Genomic DNA, 21891 nt, shown 5'->3' with positions numbered 1-21891 from the left:
TGTTTCCAGAGAAGCCAGAAATTTGGATTTATATGTGGAAACTTCAATTCTTAAGGACTGCAAACAAATCAAATTTTAAAACCACGCTGCCAACACTGAAAGCCAAACAAAACAAATTTGTGGGCCAGATATGACTTACAGAGGTACCATTTTGCAAACTGCATGAGATTAGTGGTTCTCCAACTTTAAAGGTACAGAATCATCTAGGAAGCTTATTAATGTAGATTCTTGTGACCCTTACTCAAGGGATTCTGATTCCACAGGTTCACTAGGGCTCCAGAATTAAATTTTCTAACAAACTTTCCTGGTGGACTTGGGGCAGGTGGTCCTAAAACCACTTTTGATGAATCTATGTGAAAAGGGATCTAGAGGTTTGAATAGAATGAGAACAGTGGGAAAATGGAAACTATACTTCTAATGCATTTAAAATACTTCAAAATGTTCTCATTTTAACACTGTCCTAGGAAATGCAAATAAATATCATACATGTTTCAATTTTGAACAATACTGCTCATTCATTATATATTTTCAAGTAACATATGAATCCAGTGAGAATTTAAAAACATTCTGGACATTTCAGATCAATAGTGGAGTGATAGTTATAATTAGCATTAAAATATAAGGCAGTCTTCTAAAAAAAATCAGATACAGTTTGTTTCCTAAAAAAATTATTTAAAAAGTTCTATTTGTATATTTTTGGCAAATCAAACATTCTAAAAGAAGAAAGGAATTGTCTACAATAAACCTGTGTTGATTCTTCAAAAAGCAGTCATTGTTCATTAATTGAATTCTTCTTAAAATTAAATCTCCCACTGGTTTATATTTTCTTAAAATAAGACATATTCATGCCTTAAACATGTGTATGTGTGTGTGTGTGTAGGGGGGCTGGCAGAAGTTCCTTGTGACCCAGTGTCTCACTTATCTTAACCCTAATTATTAATCTTTCCTGTATCTAGATGATAGAGCACTTATCAAATGCTAAAGTGTATACAAATTTTATCTCCCTTATAATATTGTAAATTCCTGACACAAGTATCTATACTTCATGACCTATATATCCTTTAGCATTATCCTTTATTATTAATAAAATAATAGGAAATTGAACTGTACTACAATGAATGTGAAACAAAAGAATGATGTCTAGGGAAAATATGTCCCATACTATTAAGCAAAAAGAAAGGTAAGAGGGACCAGAACAGGAGAAGAGCTCCTATCATTCCCAACATTTTGGCACCGAAGTCATGGCAGGTTCCATGACAAAGATGCCTGAGAAACAGATTGTTCCCAGCACCACAATACTGATGGAGGTCACTGAGAAAGAAACAAAACAGGGATTGCTCCAACTCATGGCTGGGCCTCCAATTCCCAAGATAACATCAGTGGGAAGAAGGAGAAACAGGCCAGAAGTATTTTTGGTTCAACATACCAGGGGAGCCCCTGCCCAAGGGCCTTTCATATGGCCATGTATTTATAACTCAGGAAGTTCCTGCCCTCTGCATTTATAGTAATACACTTTTCATGTTTGGAGGGCTCAACAGGGATTTTGTAAGAATCACAAATCTCTCATGAGAAAGTTGTCTAACCAGGAATAATTCATGTTCCAAAGACCTATGTCTTTTTAGAATAATTTTGTAGCCCAACAATGAGCTTGAAATTTTTCTCAGCCTATACCTTGTAAAATAATGCCCTGTCTCTATAGCTACAAAGCACTGCACAAAAGGATCATCATTCACTTTCAGTAAAACACATCATCAGTATTATCTCTAAAGTCAGAAAATAACCACAAAACATTCAATTTTAGCCTAAGTATCTTTGCTTTCCACTAAACTGAAGCACTAAATAACAATTTAAAGAGAATTTACTTTTAAGGGAGCAGCTAAGCCCCAAAACACTACACACACACACACACACACACACACAATGTAGTATGTTCAAATTAAAATAATCAGTAATAATAACAATTATAATTATAATTATTCATTATGTTATAAGTCAGGTTTTGAATAAGAACTAGATAAGAATACACGTTAACACATACTTTGATAACCCAGATATGTAAAACCCTGGACAAGTTTTCCAAATGAAAATGGGCAAATTTTCATTGTCCCAGCTCTTATCTCAAATTCATATGGAGCCCTGTTCCTAATTATCCCATCTTAAAAGCTATAGTAATAAAAGTAAGTTGACAGTGTCTCAATACAAATCCCACTTGTTTAAGTCAACTACCTTAAGTAGGGGACTTCAGTTCAAGTCGTAGTCCTAAGACTACTTTGCCACAGATATGAACGATGCCTCTCTTCTTTTGTTATAGGAGAGTCACACATGAAAATGGAGGGAAAAAAATCACAGCAACACTTCAGTGAGGATAACTTTACCTAGTTGTATATGTCATAAATCTTGCAGCTACTCTTGGAATATTGCAGGGTCTGTAAGACTGTAATTCAGCCAAGACATAACACATTCAGTTTGACAGCAAAAGCCGTGTAATCTAAGCTACCTGACCTTTAGAGCAGTAGATTCTATTGGGGGGAGGGAGGATAACAAAAACAAGAAGTTTAGAATTAGAAAAACAAGAATTTTAGAGGCACTAATCTACAGAATAGTAGTCTAGAAGCAAGGAGCAATTAAGTTGGTACAATACTGTAAGTTATCAAAGTGCACACTATTTACAGTACATGTTTAATTTCACAGGTTCAAAGCTGTCAAATTAAAGCTTGCCAAACGGTATCAGAATTAATGGACGCCTTTATATTTACATGACAAACAGGCCAATTACCATGGAATTTTGACAAAAGATTTTTTGACTTCATGATATTTCCAATTATAAAAAGTCTAAAGTAAGGTATGTTTATAAGCTCTGATCACATCATTCCCCTACTCCCCTGTTCAAATGCTCCACTTGGGTTATAGAATGATGTACAAACTGTTTAGGCAAGCATTCAATGCACCATGACTGACCTTAAATCTCCCTATCCAGGCTGACTTCCAATATTCTCATACACACTTCTGGCCTCACTGGGCTAACTCATATTTCCTCAAACATGCCCTAACTTCTCAGCTCCCTTACAGTTGTGCATTGTTATACCGAAAGTTTGTGAACCCCCAAATTTCTTATGTTGAAACCCTTCCCCCTCACATGTGATAGCATTAGGAGATGGGGGTCTCTGGTAGTGGGAAAGACTGGAGCCCTCATAAATGGGATCACTGACCTTGTTAAGAGTCCTGAGAGCTTGTTTCTCCTCTCTGCTCTCTGCCACGTGAAGATACTACAAGTCAGAAGCCTGCAACTTGAAAGAGGGCCACCAGAACTTGGCCATACTGGCACCCTGATCCTGGACTTCCAGTTTCCAGAACCGTGAGAAATAAATTTCAATTGCTCATAAGCCACCCAATCTATGATACTTTACTATAGGAACCTGTACTAAGATATGCCTACTGTTTTCATGATAGGAATGCTCTTTCTACACTCTATCACTACCTGTTAAAAATAATCCCTGTTCTTTAAGACTCTCTTCTATTGCCACTCTTTCCATGAAGCCATCTCTAATATTCCATTTGGAAGTGACATCATCTGTGTTCCCATCTCACATTTTACCCCTACAGTAGCACTTATCACATTCTACCCTGTACCATAAGTTTGAACACATCTGATATCTCCAATTCTATGTTTAAAGCAGGTAGAAATTATTTATTTTAACTGTAATAAAGCCTATCAAAGTATTAAGGTGGGATTCTCCAAAACATTTATTAAATTAATATTAAGCTAATCAAAATATTGGTCAAGAATTTCAGAGTGAGAATTTTTCCAAATGAGTAGCTTGCTTAAGTCCTCTGTAGTAAAACTAACCACATATAGCTATGAATCAGATGCTTAAGGACAACTCCCAGCCAACTTCTCAAGTTCTATTCCTTCTATACTAATTTAATCCAACAAAGAGAATGTGTAAAGATACATTTAGTATGCTCCTAATAGTGTTTTTGATAGAAGAAAAATATTTAAAGTTTCATATAAAATGTGAAATATATAAGAATAAAATTGAAAATTAAAGCTCATTTGTATATTTTAAAAAATCTTAATTCTAAGATAGCAGTATTTATCAAAAAATAGCATGTATTTTGGAATCAGAATCATTTAACCTGAGATTCATTTCACTTCTTTGTTAATGTGGGAAATAACTATCCTTACCATACATGGTTATGATAAAAATTGAGTAAGATGATGAAATAAAGCACCTATAATGATGCTAGAAACATTGTAGGTGACTGATGTTAGTTCCTTCTCTCCATCCCACTGTGATTTAGTAAAAAATGTTTCCTATGATCACCTATATTCAGTTATAAAACAACATTCTCTCTACATTCTTACCATTTCTGTGCAATTGCCTTTATATAACTCTGAATTTGAGTACATGTTGATCTGTCTATTGAGAATGACTTGCCTTTTGACCTTACCAAACTATTCTTCATTCTCTAGGTTCCAGATCAAATGTTACCTCTGTGAAGTCTCTCCTGTCCCTACCAAGCACAGTATGTGGCATTCCCAAGAGCACTCTACTGAAGTCTATTTACTATAGGACTTATGACTTTTTACTTATCTGTCCCCCTTTTCTGACTTGGCCATGAGCTCCTCCAGAGTAAGATCTGTATATAATTATATTTATGCCCTGACTATAGTTCTTCATACAAAATGAGAATTTGATGTGTGTGGGATGATTATACACTGTAACATACACTTATAGTAAGCATAACTGTTAATAAAGCCATACATGCTGCAGAATGAAATGGTTCTCTACTGGAAATTGAAGGTTAAAGGGGGTAAAAGGATGAACTAATCATGTCACCTTCAAGCAAACAATAAAGAGTTTAACAGTTAGAGAAAGAAATGGAAGAAAAGTCCTTAGAATTCACTGAGAAGAGAAAAAAGGACACAAGGTTATTCCAAGCACATGGGACAATGCAGCTAATGACTCGTTTAAATAAAGGCACAAAGAGACTAAGGAAGATAAGAAGATACAATTAGGTGCTTAATAGTATCCCTAAATATAAAAATGCACTTGGTCCCAATGAGTCCAGTGCAAAGTAGTCACTGACTTTCATTGGTCAAATAAGGAAGATAACCTTGATTCGACTAGACCACAAACTGTAAAGGTCACAAGTGACTCATAATAGAGAAATACAATCGGATGATAAATGAGGCAAGAGCAAACCTTAGCTTGAAAAGGTAAACGATAAATACCAAGTATGGGGTAGGGGGTCAAGGTAATTTTTATTTTCCTAGTAAAGAGGAAGAATATTAAAGTGAACACTGCCATAAAGTATTTCAGATTATAACTCTTTCCAGTATTATTGCACCATAGTTGAGAGATGTCTCTGGAGTTAACAATGACAGAATACTGAACTTAGATGCCAATGCAGATAGAAAAGTTTGTCATCATCAGCATTCAGGTGGCATTTGAAGAGACACATGACTGCCTGTAATTGTATATGGAAAAGAGCAGATAAACTGTGAGAAATTTTTGAGAATGGAGGCAAGGAAAGCTGGAACTTTGGCAGTTAACAAGAAGAGTAGCTACCAGAGAAGACTGTACCATGAAGTCTAAAAACCATACACATGAATTGTTTCCAGCATCAAAAGTATTTAAGTATCAAGGAATGAACAGATAGAAAAATAGCTTTTGAAACTCACGAAGATGAGAATGAATATTTTCCTTGGATGTCAGAAATGAGATAAGTGATAAGAGATATAGTTTACAAACACAAAGTTGGTAACAATCCAGTCCAGCAAGTATGCAATAGTAGAAAGGAAGAAAAGTGGTGACAGTCAATGAAACAAAGGATGCTTCCTGGAAGACAGGGATGATCTGACTCTGTCTCAATATAGGGCAAAGAGCACAATGGAAACTGAAGAATGGCTGGAGAGCAACAGGAGTTTTTCATACCACATATACATGAATCATAATACCTAACAAGGTCTCTCAACCTTGGCAATCTTTCTAAACCTTGACATTTTGAACTGAGTAACTCTTTGTGTCAGGGGAATGCCCTATGAATTGCAGGATGTCCCCAGGCATCCCTGGCCTCTACCCACTAGATCCCAGAAGCACCCTCCCCCAACTGTGAAAACCAAAAATTTCTCCAGACAATACCAAATGCTCCCTGGGAAATAAAACTGTCCCCCGCTAAGAACCACTGGTCTCAAGAAAAAGAACAAACTTTTTGGGACAGAGGAATGCTACATCCTTCCTTATATGTTTGTCCTTAACACAAAGTTCTTTGGGTTAAATGAAATCAAAAACAAAAGAAGGATAGCAACAACCAGGACCATATTAGAGGAAATATGAATTTGTGAGGATGGAAAAGAGGGATATTTGAAAAACAGAAATTTAATAAAATTCTTAATCTGCTGAATTACTAACTGTTGTGGTTTGGATCTGTACTATCTCCCACAAAAGCCAACATGTTGGAGGCATGGTCCTCAGTGCAGCAATGTTCAGAGATAGGTCATGACAACTCTGACCTTGTCCGTGGAATATTCATTTGATGGATTAACAATCTGAATGGACTTACAGGGAGTTGGTGAAAACTATATTAGTGGGCTATGTCTAGTGGAAATATGTCACTGGGGTCATGGCCTTGGGGACTATATCTATCCCTGGATCCTTCCTGTCTGTGTCTGTCTGTCTGTCTGTTGTGTGTGTGTGTGTGTGTGTGTGTGTGTGTGTCCCTCCCTCTCTACTTTCTGTCTGCCATGAGCTGAGCAGCTCTCCTCTGCCATACCCTTCTGCCATGATGTTACTAACTTGTAGCTGGTGAGCCACAGACTGAGATCTCTGAAACTATAAACCCAAAATAAATACTTCCTCCTCTAAAGTATTCTTACAAGGTATTTTGGTCACAACAATGAAAAGTTGATTAACACAACATCTTTCCCATCATGTCTATTACACTATGAAAGTGTAAGATATCGTTCACCCTCTAGTTTCATGCTGCATTGTAGGTAGTTAGTTCTATAAATAGAATCAACATAGAAAGTTTAACTCATTAGGGTTAGTGATCATACAGCAAATTACTATAATGTACCCCTTAGATATAAACAAATATCATGTCTCATTTTAAAAAAATGTTTTTAAGCCAGGCATGGTGGCACACACCTATAAGGCTGAGGCAGGAGGATCACCAGTTCAAGGCCAACCTGAGCAACTTAGTGAGACCCTGTCTCAAAATAAAAAAATTAAAAGGGCTGGGAATGTAGCTCAGTGTAAAGCATTCCTGGGTTCAATCCCCAGTAACACAAGAAAAAAAAGATCAATTTTTTTTTTTTTTTTTTTTTTTACAGATTAGTGATCTTAAGTCCAAAACAGCCCAATTCCAGGTTCTAGGCATATAGTGGTATACTTGTGATCTATTTTATCTACCACATATTTTTAAATCAAGGTTTCCTTTTTCTTTTGGGAGGGATAATGGAAACAGCTGAGGGAAGTAGAACTCAAATTACATTATGCACTTCCATATTATTTGGCACTTACGTCCACAGTGTAGGACTCTATTACTCATTATAAGTCAATTCTGAAATAGTTTGTCACAATACTTTCTGCAGACTAATTTAAAAAAATAGCACTTGGCTGACTATGCCACACTTTTATAGCAGCCAATCTTTAGGCAAAGCAGACACAGGAAGCAGCAGGAGAAGGTAGGTGGTTCTTGGCACTCCCCTAAACAAGAAACAATGCATGTCATGTACTTGTATAACAGGAGATAGCATTAGTTGTTTCAAACAGTTTTTCTTCATACAAAAGTTCACAAATAGAAGGAGAGTGGGGAAGAGGAGGAGAGAGAGCAACTAAAAGATGAGGCAGGCCATAGAATTTGCCATGTAATGGGTTCAGAAGCCACTCTCTACAAGGCTAACATACAAATGACACATAAAAAAGAATCAGCAACAGTAGTGAAGTACAGCAGGCCTTGTGGTGATCATGAAATTATTTAATAAAGGCCAGACTGCCTTTATTATTTTTTTTTTGTAGTTATAGATGGATAGCATGCTTTTATTTTATATGTTTATTTTTATGTGGTGCTAAGGATCAAACCCAGTGCCTCACACATGCCAAGCAAGCGCTCTGCCACTGATCTATAACCCTAGCCCCCAGACTGCTATTTTTAAGAACTGTGTTCATGTATCTTTAAAATCCACAGTCACATCAGTTTCATGCCTATGGCTCTTTTCTAACAAGTGTCACATATCTACCCCACTTCATGGCAATGAGTCAAAGAATTTTAACTTTTGATTATTGGTGACACTAAAATGAATGTCCCCTTAACTCTCTCTTCTAAATGATATACACGCATTGTACAAATGGAGACCAGTTCCAGCCATTGCCAGTCTAGAAGATCACTAGGTTTAGGTCTCCAGGTTAATTTAAAGCAACCCTGAAGTTTAGGCTCTTAGGAAGTATAGAAAACCTGTGATTTAAAACATGGATTTTATAGTCACACTGGTCTTGAATTTCAAATTCACCACTGCATATCCTCAGGCAAATTACTTATCTGCTCTGAGCCTTTTTCATCAACTACAAACTGACTGCTGTGAGGATGAAGTGAGTTAATAATGAAGGGGATTCAACCTACCATCAATCCCTAAGCATCCTTGAATGTTCTGGGTATGCCAAAGACTGAAAGGTGCTGACAGCATTTTTTACAGGCTATTTCCCAGGACTTTCTTTGTAGCAAGTGATCTTCAGGATGAGGTAATATCTCCCCATCCCAAAAAAGAGCAGGCTGGCTTCCTCTTACCATAAAAATAACAAATCCTCCAAGCTTGGTGTTCCTTTCCTGTAACTCAACTAACTGCCCATGTAGGCATCATCCTGGTCCATGTGTGGGACCTAAGATCATAGGGAGTCAGCTTGCCATGCGGACAGTCTGACTACTGCTTTTGCAATGAATAACAAATTGTCTTTGGTCCCTGATCTAGGAATCTTGGGTCTCCTGCAATCATCCATGAAAAAAATAACTGATAGGTAAGTAGATAAAATCCCAGACTTTGCATAGTTCTTGATGAATACATACAAGTCCTTAGAATAGCACCTATGATGTTGTTTTATTGAGGATCACTTCTGGGTAGCTTGAGCTCTGCAATTGATTACTGAACTGAGGCAACCACCAAGGATGGACTAAAACAGAGCCAATACTCTCTAGGACTCAGTACATTTTCCTACATATGATGTATGATTAAAAGAACATTGATGAGGCCTTCACTGGATTAACTCAGACTCCAAAAACAGGACAGCAATTAGCTGGGATATTCACTCTTTAGTATCCAACCTTAAACAATCATCTCTCATAATTCCAACTTTTCCTCTAACTGAAATCCATATGTCACGTATTTATGTTAGGACAGATTCATTACAGCTCCCAATAACCTTTGACTCTCAAAATGTTAGAGCTGAATGGAACCTTGCAGTTCATCTATTTAGACTCTTTTATTTTATAGAATAAACTGACAGCAGAAGAAGATAAATGACTTGCCCACAGTTACGTTTTTAAAAAGTAGTCAGCCCACTTCTGTATAATCCTGTTAAGTAGCCAGGAACAAACTCTTTAAAAAACACCTAACAGGTTGGGTTAGATATCCTATTTAGCATATTTCAACTCTGCACTTCATAAAAATACTTTCAAATTCTATAAGATGTGTGGTTTTAAAAACACAAACTGATGGTGCTAAGATCAAAATACACTTTCTACTAGTTTATAGCAACATGGGTGGTGATGGGTGTGGATGAGAAATGCTCTTAAATAAATCTGTCACTTCACTAATTTAACATCCAATGGTCATCCTTCTGCACATAATTTTTATGATCAGACAACAGGATACAACACTGATAATATCAGAAACCAGTAAAAATGGCCAGGAATAAAATGATCTTCAGAGTCAAAAACATACAAGTGATAAAGGAGAGGGAGGAGGTTGAAGGTAGGGATTTGTAACATAAAATAATAACAATGTGATTCACAATTAGCTACAACGGAATTGGTAGGAGAAAAGTGAAAAATTGGGCCTATATCCCCACTTTAAATTATAATTAATACCTTGAATCCATTTCATATATAGACATGACCACTTAAAATTTAGGATTTGGTCTTGGGCCAAGTTGACTTATATAAACTGGAGGATTTATACCTGACAGAAATTCACAAGACCATTTGAAACCAGTTTAATGAAACAAGTATAGGCTACACTAGAAAAATCTAAGAATTTAAAGATTAGAGAATGTGGGCAAACCCTGCTTTAGTGAGATAAATACATGAAAATCCAAACCATCCAACATGGATAAAATCCAAGCCTTTTTTTTTTTTTTTTTTTGCATCGTAAACTTATTCTTCCCTTTAATAGCTTGTTTAAAGACCATTAGTTACTCAACCAAAGGGGGAGAAATGTAAGCTAATGCAGTGCCAATGAAAAACAAGCTGTGAAGGCAGCCTAAGAAAAGGTTATTTTCACTCACAAATGTTTTATGTACACATTGACTCTTCTGGAAAACATTGATTTTGTAATATGAGGTACCAGACTGCAGAGCATATTATTAGAGGAAATGTCTCTGCCAATTTATTTTAACCCATCTTAACTTTCTATATGTTTCTGCCTTGGATCATGATTAATATAAATGAAAGTAAGTTAAAGTTATGACACAAACTTCAAAACAATACCGTCTTATCCATATTATCTGTAACCATGAGAAGTTCTATGAAGCAATGTCAAGAAAATGGGTGGAATACAAAAAGGGAGGATCTTAATTAGACAAGGTGATCAACATACTGAACCTCCAACTTGGGCCCTCAAGGACACAGTCATCCATATTTGAGGACTCAAATAATTCAAAAGTAAATGTTGTCAGTCATAAGAATATATTACATAGATACATGCCTTATATTCTTTCTCAGAATCATTGATAAATGAAAAATTCCCTTTCTAAATGAGACTTTAAAATGTGTCCTGTGCTTGCTGAATTTTCTATCAGGCATGAGGCTAGAATCCATCTGGTTCTAAATGCAGTAACTAGCCCAGATGTGATCTTTGTTTGAATTATAAAAAGTGGCACCAGAAAGACACAGGTTTGTGACTTGCATTTTGGTAAATGGTGTGACTCCCATGGTCTAATGCCTTTGAGAAGGGCTCAATCATATAGAGTAGCTCTGGTCTCTGACATACATACATGCTTTTAAATTTCAAAAGATAAGTCTATGGCCTACACTAGGGCTTACTCTCTACATAAAGAATCTTCTTAACAGCTGGAGTCAGCATAATATGCTATTAAACATTTAAGACTTTACCAATGATTGATTTCAAAGCACATGAAAAAACATCTCCACAGCTTTCCTTCCTCTGAGCAAAACAAAAGGGAAAAAATGTTGGGTCAGACCCCAACAACAATCACTCGTTTACCTGTTTTCAGGAAAATCACCCCAACTGATTGGGTTGGTAAACAATCAGTTGAGAAAGTGTAGAGTGGAAATGGCTTAGTAGTCTTAATCTATTCGAGTACTCAAAATTAGAGAAATAATATGCCTATTGTCTCCCAGTACAATAACAGCACTAAACTGCTGATTGGAAAGTAGTTGGTTACACAGTTTCTTCAGTAAATCTGTGTGAAGTCTAGGCCATTTGCCCAATTTCTCATACCCACTCCACCCATCCCCAGCTCCATCACCTCATTAGCGAAGACTGATTTGTTTTATTGTTACCCTGGATATCTAAATAAGGAAACAATACTTCTTTCCAAGAGTTTGCTCACTCCCATCATCCAGATTGAGTAACCCAGAATATATCAAAGTGGCTAAAAAACAGACAACTCAAGTAGAAAATTGGCATTTATTTTTAAATAGAACTACAGTTACTAATATAAATGTGGCTGTTGTTGTGTGCATGTATCAGAGAGTTATGTGACTCGTTTATCTAGAGAATACAAGAATTTTTTCCTTTTCCCATCTACATTTCCCTGGGAACAAAAAACAAAAACTCCACCCCATTTCACAAATTGCAGAAATGAAGAATGATTACCCAACCAGTAAGTGAAAGCCAAAAGTCTTAATTTGGTCTATTTTCTATGGTTCATAGTAACTATTCCAAAGTGTCTACTCATACTTGTACAATTTTTGCAGATACTTCCACAGAATTAAAGACAGAAATGAACTTATTCTGGGCTGATACTTACGATAGCACTTTATGCGGAATAACTTTGAACAAGATCTTACCATCAATTTAAAGCTTTATTTGTTTAAAAACTTAAGTGGCATGTACATTAATTAGGCACACATTAGATTAAAAATCTAATTTTTTTGAGGCAACTGGGGATGTTTGATTATGGATTATGTGTTAGATGATAGCAAGGAATATGTTAATTTCTAAAGCTGTGATAGTGACATAGTGATTATGTTTTTAAGAAGTCAGTAATTTTTAGAGATGTACACTGAAGTATGTAGGAGTAAAATGACATGATATCTTGGATTTGCACTCAAATAGTTCAGCAAGGAAAAAAACGGAGGTTGGATGAAGCATATTTCTAGACAATTGTTCTATCTGTGATAGATAATGGTTCATCATACTATCCTCTCTATAACATTTTTGAAATTTTTCATAAGTATAAAAAGTCTTATTAATTAGTCCTTATTATAAGGTAAAAATTTTATCTTTTACGTTTAGTTTGATTAGAGACCAACAAATTAAGGTCAGATTTTTTTTTAAATCCTCAACTTTGAACAGATCTTTATCAAAACATGGCTATCACAGAATAACAAATAGTTTTGGAAAAAAAAAAAAAAGAGGATTGTACCCTAGATCTCTTCTCCCTTAGTTGAATATCAAAATTGCCAGGTGATTGAGTCAATAGCCACTTGGGATTAATTTCTTCCTGATGAAGTCCTGGATTCCTACGTAGGCCTGCCTCAATAGCCACCTAGAAACTTCTAACTTGTAATAGGCATCACTTTATTATAGAGTTCAAATGGAAGAAAAGACTGGTGTCCAATTTGCAGGTCTGTATTTGGTAGCAATATAGCTTACTCTTTTTAAAGTAACACTTGAAACCTTCATTAAACCAAATCTTGTGTAAATGGTGATTAGTAAGAATTTTGTTTTCTACATGTTTTATGAGAAAAGTGGTAATTCCTTTTTCCCAATCCATTTCACACAAAGCAAGCAAGGACCAGGATTCAGTTGAGTTTCTGTTTAAAGCTACAGCCAGAACATCATTTAAACTGAAACAGATTCAGTTTGATCAAGTAAACAAGTTTTAATTTAATATGAGTTAATTTCTTTCTATGGCTGACATTCATGATAAACAGCTACATGAAAATATATCTCAACCTTCCTTTACATGCAACAATTTTGAGCTGTCTTCCACATGGGTGTCTTCTACCTGATGACCACTTAGATATCAAACTTATAACTATTTTTTAAGCTACCTAACCATCATCTTAGTTTCTTCAGTCTTCAGAAAAAAATTAAATCAAACACCCCAAATCTGGCAGAAGGAACTTGTCTCTTGTGCATGGCAAACTGAATACAGGAACAGGGAAAAGTCGGGTCTTCAATAACAATTCTTGTGGTGCTAGTGATAGCCAGTAGTAATTAACCAGATGTGCTGATTCATGTAAATCAGCATATATTATGTGTGTACTGTTTTCAGAGCATTTACAGTGTTCTTTGAGACCAGGTTGTAAAAGAATGATTTCACTTCAATGTCAAATATCATGTTGCTACTGCCAGAGCTCTTAGTACCTGGAGTGAAATCTGGGTGGATTACAATTATAAATTGTTCAAAAAGGAACAAAAGATGACAGAGATTGAATAACTTTTTTTACTTTCAGAACCCCTGAAGCATAATGACTCAGTGCTATAGATAACTTCTACAATAGAGGTGATAGCTTCTAAACTTCTAAGTCAGAACCTTTAACACTTCGATGACTCAGTTTCCTTATTTGTACATCAGTAAGCTTCCTGACAAGGAATGATGTCATAAACATGAGCCAAACCCCAGCCCCTGCCCTGAAACTTTTTAACAAAAAAGTTTAAATGCCTTTGATAAACTGAAGGAAAAAGGTAGCCTAGTTCTTAAAAAAAATTATAGTGAAAAAAGTTAAGCTCACATCTCATATTCAGTCAACGGAAAGAATTATTAGCCAAAGGAAAGAATGTATAATCCTCTGAATGGGCAAATGGAATTGAGAATGAGAAGTTAATCAACATATAACCAGATTAAGGTACTTTGTACAATAATTACAATAATATTAGAGCTATCAAATTGCAAGAAAGTCATTAAACCACTCAACCACAATCACTTTTATTTTTGTGTTTGGCTGGGGATAGGACCCAGGGCCTTGTGCATAATAGGAAAGTGTTCTACCACTGAGCTATGCCCCTAACCCCACAATCACATTTCATTTGGGCAATATAAGAAATTAATTAAAATGCCTTATATTTGTATAATAGTATAGAATTTCCTAAATGTATTCTCATTCATTACTATGTTTTATCTAAATGACCTTGTCAAGTAAATCAGGCAGGTGAGCTGGGCACAATAGTGCAGGACTATAGTTCCAGCTACTCAAACAGCTGAGGCAAGAAATCACAGAAGCCCAGGAAATTGAGGCCAGTCTGGGCAACATAGTGGGACCCTTTCGAAAAACAAAAACAAGTAAGTGAGTCAGGCCAGCAATGTTGATGTTACCTCTGACTGAACATTAATCAAAGAGCTCAAACTTCTGTTGTTAAATGCTTATCAGTGATCACGAGCAAATAAAAGATAGAAGGGATACTGGAACCCAGGTCCTTTGGATCTCCATTCCATATTCTCTTACCAATAATTTGAAGCCTCCTACTAATAACAGCAAAATGTTACTTGGCTTATGGTTTTGGTACTGTTTCTCTGCATGAAAGTTCAAGCTCTGACATCACAAGAATCTAAACAAGGGGAGTAGGAGAGTTCTCAGGGTCCTGAAGAAGTTTCCAGAATTTCAAAATCAGAGATGACATAGAGAAATGCACAGATAGGTAGGTTCATTTGGTGAAGGATATATACTAAGAAAAACTGTATAAAGGCATACTTTTTTAAGCCTCTATTCAACAATTTGTACTCTCAAAATGTCTGGCCTATAAGGAAAAAATTCCCCAGCTAATAATCATTTACTGAGTTGTTTTGCACCTGAGCACTAGCCTTCCAGGATTTAACGAATAGCATAAACCAGGACCCTTCCCAGAAGCAATTTTAAATCTCTGTACAGACTAGATGAGCACATAACATTTAAACTCACAATAGTTATGAACTCAGGAGAAAGAAGAACCCTCAGTACACTGAAGTAATTAATGAAGGTTTAATAGAATGGGAGAATACTGAGACATGAGCTAGGCAGTGAAAAGGAGTGAGATTTATTGAAGAGAAACAGAGTGGACATTTCAGATTTGGTAAGGATGTTTGTGGTGTAGGCCAGGAAAGACAGACAATGGAGGTGGCAGGAAGAAATGGGGTATAGAGAAGTAAGACTAGGAAAAGGATAAGCTGGTAAATGGATGAGTAGATGAGCAGCCACTGGAATTCAGGTCTCTAACCCTAAACAGTGAACTCCATTACACTACCCTGCTCCTTCTTCCTCCGTTCTGGCACTCGTCTGCAAGAAATTCTCCACAGTTCTAAGTTTCTTTCTGAAGCACAAATCTGATCAGGTAACTCTACTGTTTTAACCTTTTCAATGCTTACTCTTTCAGGAAAAAGTTGAAATTCTAACATGACACACAAAGATCCATTGTGATTTTGACTTTTCTGGCAGATCCAGTATCTTACGTACCTTTTATTTCAGCCACGTGTATCTACTTGAACTTTCTTTATTGGCCAGGCTCTTGAATCTCCCTACCATTGTACATGATATTCTTTCGACCTAAAATGCCTTCCCCACTTCTTTAATGCCCTATTCTTCAAACCTCAACACAAATGTTGCCTACTATGATAAGTCTTTCCTTACCTCCCTCAAGCATCTGATTTGACTTAGATGCCTCTCCATACTTTTATAACACCCTCTGATGTATATCCCTATGATAACCTAAAACACTGCTCTTTATCAATTTCCCTGTCTACTAGACTGTGAGCATCTTTATATCACCAATTGTTAGAAGAGCACCTAGCATGTAGTACTTAGAAAACATGTTGCATAAAGGAAACACTGTGCTCAGTAATTATTTAAAATCAAAACATGATTTATCTAAGTGTAAACAAATCACCAAATACCCAGGAAGTTATAAAACGACCAAAAATTAACTTGTGTTATTTTAAGTTACTAATTTGACTTTACTGTTTAAAGAACCAAAGGTCTCAGAAATTATACATAAATGCAAATTCAAAATGCAAAAAATATCAAATACTATCAAGCCACTCTATACCCACCATTATGTGGGTATATGAGGTATTAATTCTACCTTAACAATAGGCTTCTTTTAACAGTTAAGTCACTGTTTTAAATATGTGAGATTCAAGATGAAATTCCTTCAAACAGTTCTAGAGCTCTCTCCCCTACTCAATTTAACAAAATACATTCCATAGTTGACATGAAATTACTAATTAATCTAAGAGTCATGCTGTTTGATGGCATGTTGCAATCTGGGTCTAACCAGATAGTTACATAAAATTCAAAACTCTACTACTAATGCACTTAAAAAGAATTCAAAATAATAGGATCATTATGAAGATAAATATATGAAGAAAACTGAAGCAAATTCTGTTGAATTTTGAGTTAATTAACCCTAAACAGAAGTCATTACAGTCCTGAAGTGCCACTCTGAAAAAATTCTAATACCCATCAAAAAGTGGATAGAAATGAAAGTAGTTCCTGTTTGTAGAAAGCATTCCTTCCATCTCCAGTTTTTCAGCACCATGACGAACTAAATGCACAAAACTGAATCACAAGCCCTATACTTCACTAGTGACCGAGTTAATTTTTCTATGTAGTAGAAACTTTGATCCTACCTCATACTGTTTAGACATTGTGTAGTTAACTTTTTACCCCTAGAAGAAATTTCTTCGATGTCAATCACCCTGTGGCCAGTGCAATTTCCTTTCTCCCTTCATCACTGATGTCCTCCCCTCCCCAACTTAGAATCAACTGTCATTTCCTTTACTATCTTTTGTTGGTATTGCAATAGTTCTTCTTACTAAAGGTGATCAATGTCTTTGAGAAACTGATGAAAGCTATGGGGTCTAGAAAAAAGGAACATGTACTCAATTTTTGAAGAGTTTGAGACCCTGTACCCCACAATCACTCACACAAGTAACTTCTTATAGCACAGTGCTCTTTTATAATCCCATACCACAACTCCTTTTCACATTTACATACACACACAAATTAAGCATTATTACAGTGACTGACCTAATACTTAAAAGAATAAAATTTAGTCTCAATCAAGTTTCACCTAACTTAGCAAAATCTGAAGAATCCCAGATGAACTTTCGTACAACGTTTTACCAAGTCTATTTGTTTAATGAACTTTCTTGCCTTAAAATGTGCTAAAATGACTTCCTAAATTTGTTATTAGTTCTGATGTATCTGCTTGTAAAATCATGTAAGGCTCAAAAGTTATGTTCGAGGAAAAACACTCATGTTGATATTAACAAAACTCTTGGATTCAAAAGCTTGTTCTGCTATATCAAGCTGTGTCCAACACGGAACAGTGAGGTTAGCTAGGAACTGAAAGTGATATCATCTCATAACTATCTAGTTACCTTGTCAAAGCAAGTAAAACATAAAAGATGAAACAGGACAAATAGTCAAAAGGAAAGCAAGAACATAATCGAGGTGTTAATAGAGATAGTTGCTTTTCTTGATAGTGTTCTTCTTAAAAGTGGAAGGTTCTTGGTACATGTACCAAACTATTTGTGGGAACTATCAGTTAACTTTTATGTTTACTTAAAATTGTGATTACTGATTAAACCACAGATTTGTGCTACAGTCCAAAAAAGGAAATACAATCACTCTTTTATGGAAAATCAATAAATTTCAAAATCACAACATCAGAATTTTAAACACAAGAAACTCTAGTGATACACTCAAAACTTTTCTTAAGTTTTATGATGGTGCACAGGCAAGTCACAAAGAGCCTGTGACTCAGTTTCTTTATTTGAAAATACTGGGGTAAAAGACACAGCAAGTAAGCAAGTTTTCAACTGGTCTCCAGTTACTGTGGAACTAATTAGACTTTAAATTTGTCATCTTAATCTACCCCCACCAAGTCCCTTTCCCACGTAATGGAAGGCTGCATATTTCTTTGGCCACTGTTTTCCACTATGGATTCGTAATTGAAAGGCAAATAGGAACCAAAAGATAAATACAACAGATCCATACCAAATGGCCAGAGACCATGAGAAATGGCTCTAGTTACATGTCACCATCCCACTGCCTCTCCTATTATAATCAAGTCGCTGCTCAAAACTGAAATCTAAACATGCAACATGTGGCATGAACTTCGGATCTGGACTAGGACTCTTTGACTGTATTTGCTGAATTTGTGCAGGAAAACCCTTTCCCCTCATGCCACCCAAATTAGAAAGTTTACAAAAAGAGGAACCCTTTGAACTGAGTTGAAGAAACTCCAGTATTTCCCAATGCAATATCAGGCCCCAAAGATTTCATTCTGCACATTCAGTGGCAGGAAATGGACTGCTACCACTCGTTCAACACTATCAGGACTGTGAGACACAGTCTGCCTACCACTTTTAAGCCTTCTTAATCAACTGGGTGGAAGTACTGTATGACTACAGACACACACAAAGGACAGTTGGTGGTACTTCACCCAGCCTCAACTCCCACGCTCCCCCCACTCCTCCAAAGAAATGTTTCTTGGGAGAGCACATGGGGAGAGAGGCGGCGGCGGGGGGGGGGGGCACACGGAGGCGCCTCTTCCTTAGATTTCTGGTGAAGTCGAAGAATTGGGGGCCTACGTTGTGTTTTTCTTGATTTGCATGGCTGTGAGCGGGCTCCCAAGTCTGGGACCAGAAAGGAGGGAGGTTCTCCTGCCCCGAACCCTAAGTGTGGAGGCAAAACAGCAACTGACAAGAGGTGGGAGGGAAATGGAATCGCGCAAAGAAGGTTCGTGCCCACAAGTTCGACAAACAACAGCCCTCCTCAGTACTCGAGGACTCGGGGTCTCCCCAAGTTGGGGTGGGGCCTTTCTCCTTCCCGCACCGCCTCCCAGGCTGACAAGAGTGAGAAAGGGGTTAAGTGCAGAAGGGGGTGCTCTTCCGCCCCCACGCCGTCTCCGCGCCTCGGTCTGGCCGCTCCTTTAGCGGCTCCCGGAGTAGCACAGCGAGGTCGCGGTCACTCTTGGGAGGGGGCCCCGGGTCCCCCGTGTTCAACGGCAGGAGCAGCCCGGGGCTCTCCCTATCCCCAAGGCCGGCGGGGGCTGCGGGAGCACTCACCAATTTGGGTTTGTTTTTCGTTTCCTCTTCGTTGGCGGCTCGGTTCCCCGCGCTGCGCTTGTTGCTCCGGCCCCCGCCGGGTTCTTCGCTGCCGCCTCCCGCTCCCGACGCCGCGGCCCCGGGCTGCTCCATCTTTCTCCGGCCCTGTCACCTGTGCCCCGTAACCCCACCTCTCCTCAACTGAAGAAGCCCCTCTGGGCGCTCTCACTGCCCAGCGCTGATTCGGCAGCACGGCTTCCTTAGGGAGAGCGTGTCTGCCCGGGGAGTAGCCGATTTCAGGCCCCCGGGGCTCCCTGCTCCCAGGCACCCCCGACGCAACCACGCTGTTGCCACTACTCAGCGCTGGGGCAAGCCCTGCCCTTAAGCAGCTGCAATTACCACAGTCGCCGCCGCCCTCAGGGCGGTGTTTAGGGTGGAGGGAAAGTAGGTGCCTATCTCTTTAAGAGGGCCTCAACACACGTGATTCATCAAAGTGCCCGCAGTCGGCAGCCCGGGCGCGGAAAGCCGCTTCCTACTCAGGGTGCTGAGCCGGCCCCTGCTACTGAGCATGCCCGGCGCAGCGACTGGAGCCCAACAGAGGACTTTCAGCTGTGGTTATGCACTGATTTCACTTCCTACCCGGCCGGCGTGAAATGGCAGGGAGCTAATCGAGAGAGGGGTAGCCCATTTTAGAGATGGGGAAACTGAGGTCCAGGATTCGCGTGTGACTTTCTCTGGCGGCGCGACCTGAGCGTCAGCTTCCAGTACTGTAGGCCAAAGCACCTACCCTTGGAGAGGCCTCTCCGGGGGTGTGCTCTTGTTGCACTCTGTGGGAAGGTTTAATTAGCAAGACAATTGGCAACCTATAGGAAAACCGGGGAGAGCCCTGGTTAATTGCCTAGACAGATTGTATGGGTCACAGTGGAAAGAGTGGGTGCTTCTGTTGCCATGATTGCGTTGTGACCAAAGAAATAACAGCCTTTCCCTTATTCCCAGGTTGCCAGGTAGTTGAAGCAGCAGGCGCCCACTGCTTAATCCCGAAGGTGTTGTTAGACTCTTTAACCAAAGCACTGATTTAGAGTTTACAATTGAAAAGTGCTATCTTAAGTTTCCCCGCACTAGTTTAGGTTTAGGGTTGTGGGGCAGTGAACAAGATCATGTGCGTCAGAGCTTTGTTTAAAATATAAATCCCTGGACAAATGCTAGGTGTTTTTATGCTGCGGGGCGGAGTGTACAGTCTTTAGTCCTTGACCCATACTAGAGTTTTGGCCATCCTTTATAAAGGGGGCCTTTTAAAAGAAAAGGTGCACACGAAGAACATTAGAGGGACAAGGCAGGATTTGAATGAATCTCTACGGTGGAATAATAAGAGCTTATATGCTAGAGAAGCTGCTTGAAATGTAAAGTCCATAAACATGTCCACATGCCTATTACCAAAGAAATCTTCAGTCTTTAGCTTCTTTTACCCTTCTCCCCTTCAACTGAAGTTCACTATGCTGAACCAATTTGTATGTGAACATTGCATTGAGAGTGCATTAGAATGAATTAAACCACCATATAGGTGAGATGAGGCAACTAACTTGGATGGTGAAGTGAAAGAACAAAATAGATGTTTTTGTCCTGGTCATTAACTTTCTTTTTAATCATGAAGTTTTGACTTCTCCTAAAGTAGTGAACTACCTAAAGACAGCAGTGAAGAAGGAATGCACACTCCCAGACAGGTTGAACAAGGAGCCCCAAGGTAAATTTGCTATGTTGAAGTTCCTGTTTGACTTAAAATTTGATGTATATTGTGAATTTGACTCACTATACACACATATATCTACACAGGATTTAATTTATCTAAATGTCTCCCCTTCTGAAATACTGAAATGGATGCTGCAGAAAGGAATGAACTGTGTATCAAGTGCTTTCATATAATTTCTCTATGAGAGATGTGGGTGTGGGTGGAAGTCGAGGGAGGGCCCTCCAAGCTCAAACATTACTCAATAATGTGCTCAGTACAGCTGGGTGTGGTGGCACACACCTGTAATCCCAGCTACTTGGGAGGCTGAGGCAGAGGGTTGTAAGTTCGAAGCCAACCTCAGCAACTTAACATGACCCTGTCCCAAAAAAAAAAAACAAAAAAGGTCTGGGGATGCCTCTAGGGGGTAGAGCACGCCTGGGTTCAATCCCCAATACCACATAACACACACCCAAAGAAACTTCTCAGAACACATTTCTTGAACTCCTCAGAGTATACCAGATGATATACAAAGTACTGTGGGTACTTTATATGACATCATTTCTGCCTTTTAGAATCTCAATCTAATGGAAGAGACAGACTATTAAAGAATTGCACTACAGTATGACAGATTTGAACAGGGAGCCTTTGAGAGCAAGGCTCTCTAACCAAGTGTCAAAGACTCAAGGACACTGTCCCAAGAAGATAATGTTCTAGCTGAGTGATAAAGGTCTG

The 21891-nt window shown here is 38.2% G+C and overlaps 1 protein-coding gene across 6 annotated transcripts in view; it reads right to left on the bottom strand.

Annotated features, from left to right (window-relative positions):
- The window catches only part of Diaph2 (diaphanous related formin 2), an 831244-nt gene extending 811437 nt beyond the window's left edge, over positions 1 to 19807 (bottom strand). For 4 of the 6 annotated variants that reach the window (XM_047535653.1, XM_047535655.1, XM_047535654.1 and 1 more), the window contains exon 1: positions 19455 to 19807. In XM_047535653.1, the coding sequence (XP_047391609.1) occupies positions 19455 to 19586 (132 nt within the window). In that variant the 5' untranslated portion in view covers positions 19587 to 19807. The remainder of the gene's footprint in view (positions 1 to 19454) is intronic. The other 2 variants (XM_047535657.1, XM_047535658.1) reach the window with 1 other exon arrangement.
- Positions 19808 to 21891: the final 2084 nt, after the last annotated feature.

The sequence above is a fragment of the Sciurus carolinensis genome, chromosome X, assembly GCF_902686445.1.
Source record: "Sciurus carolinensis chromosome X, mSciCar1.2, whole genome shotgun sequence".
NCBI lineage: Eukaryota > Metazoa > Chordata > Mammalia > Rodentia > Sciuridae > Sciurus > Sciurus carolinensis.
Note: the sequence above shows the minus strand (reverse complement) of the source record. Positions and strands in the feature narration are given on the sequence as shown.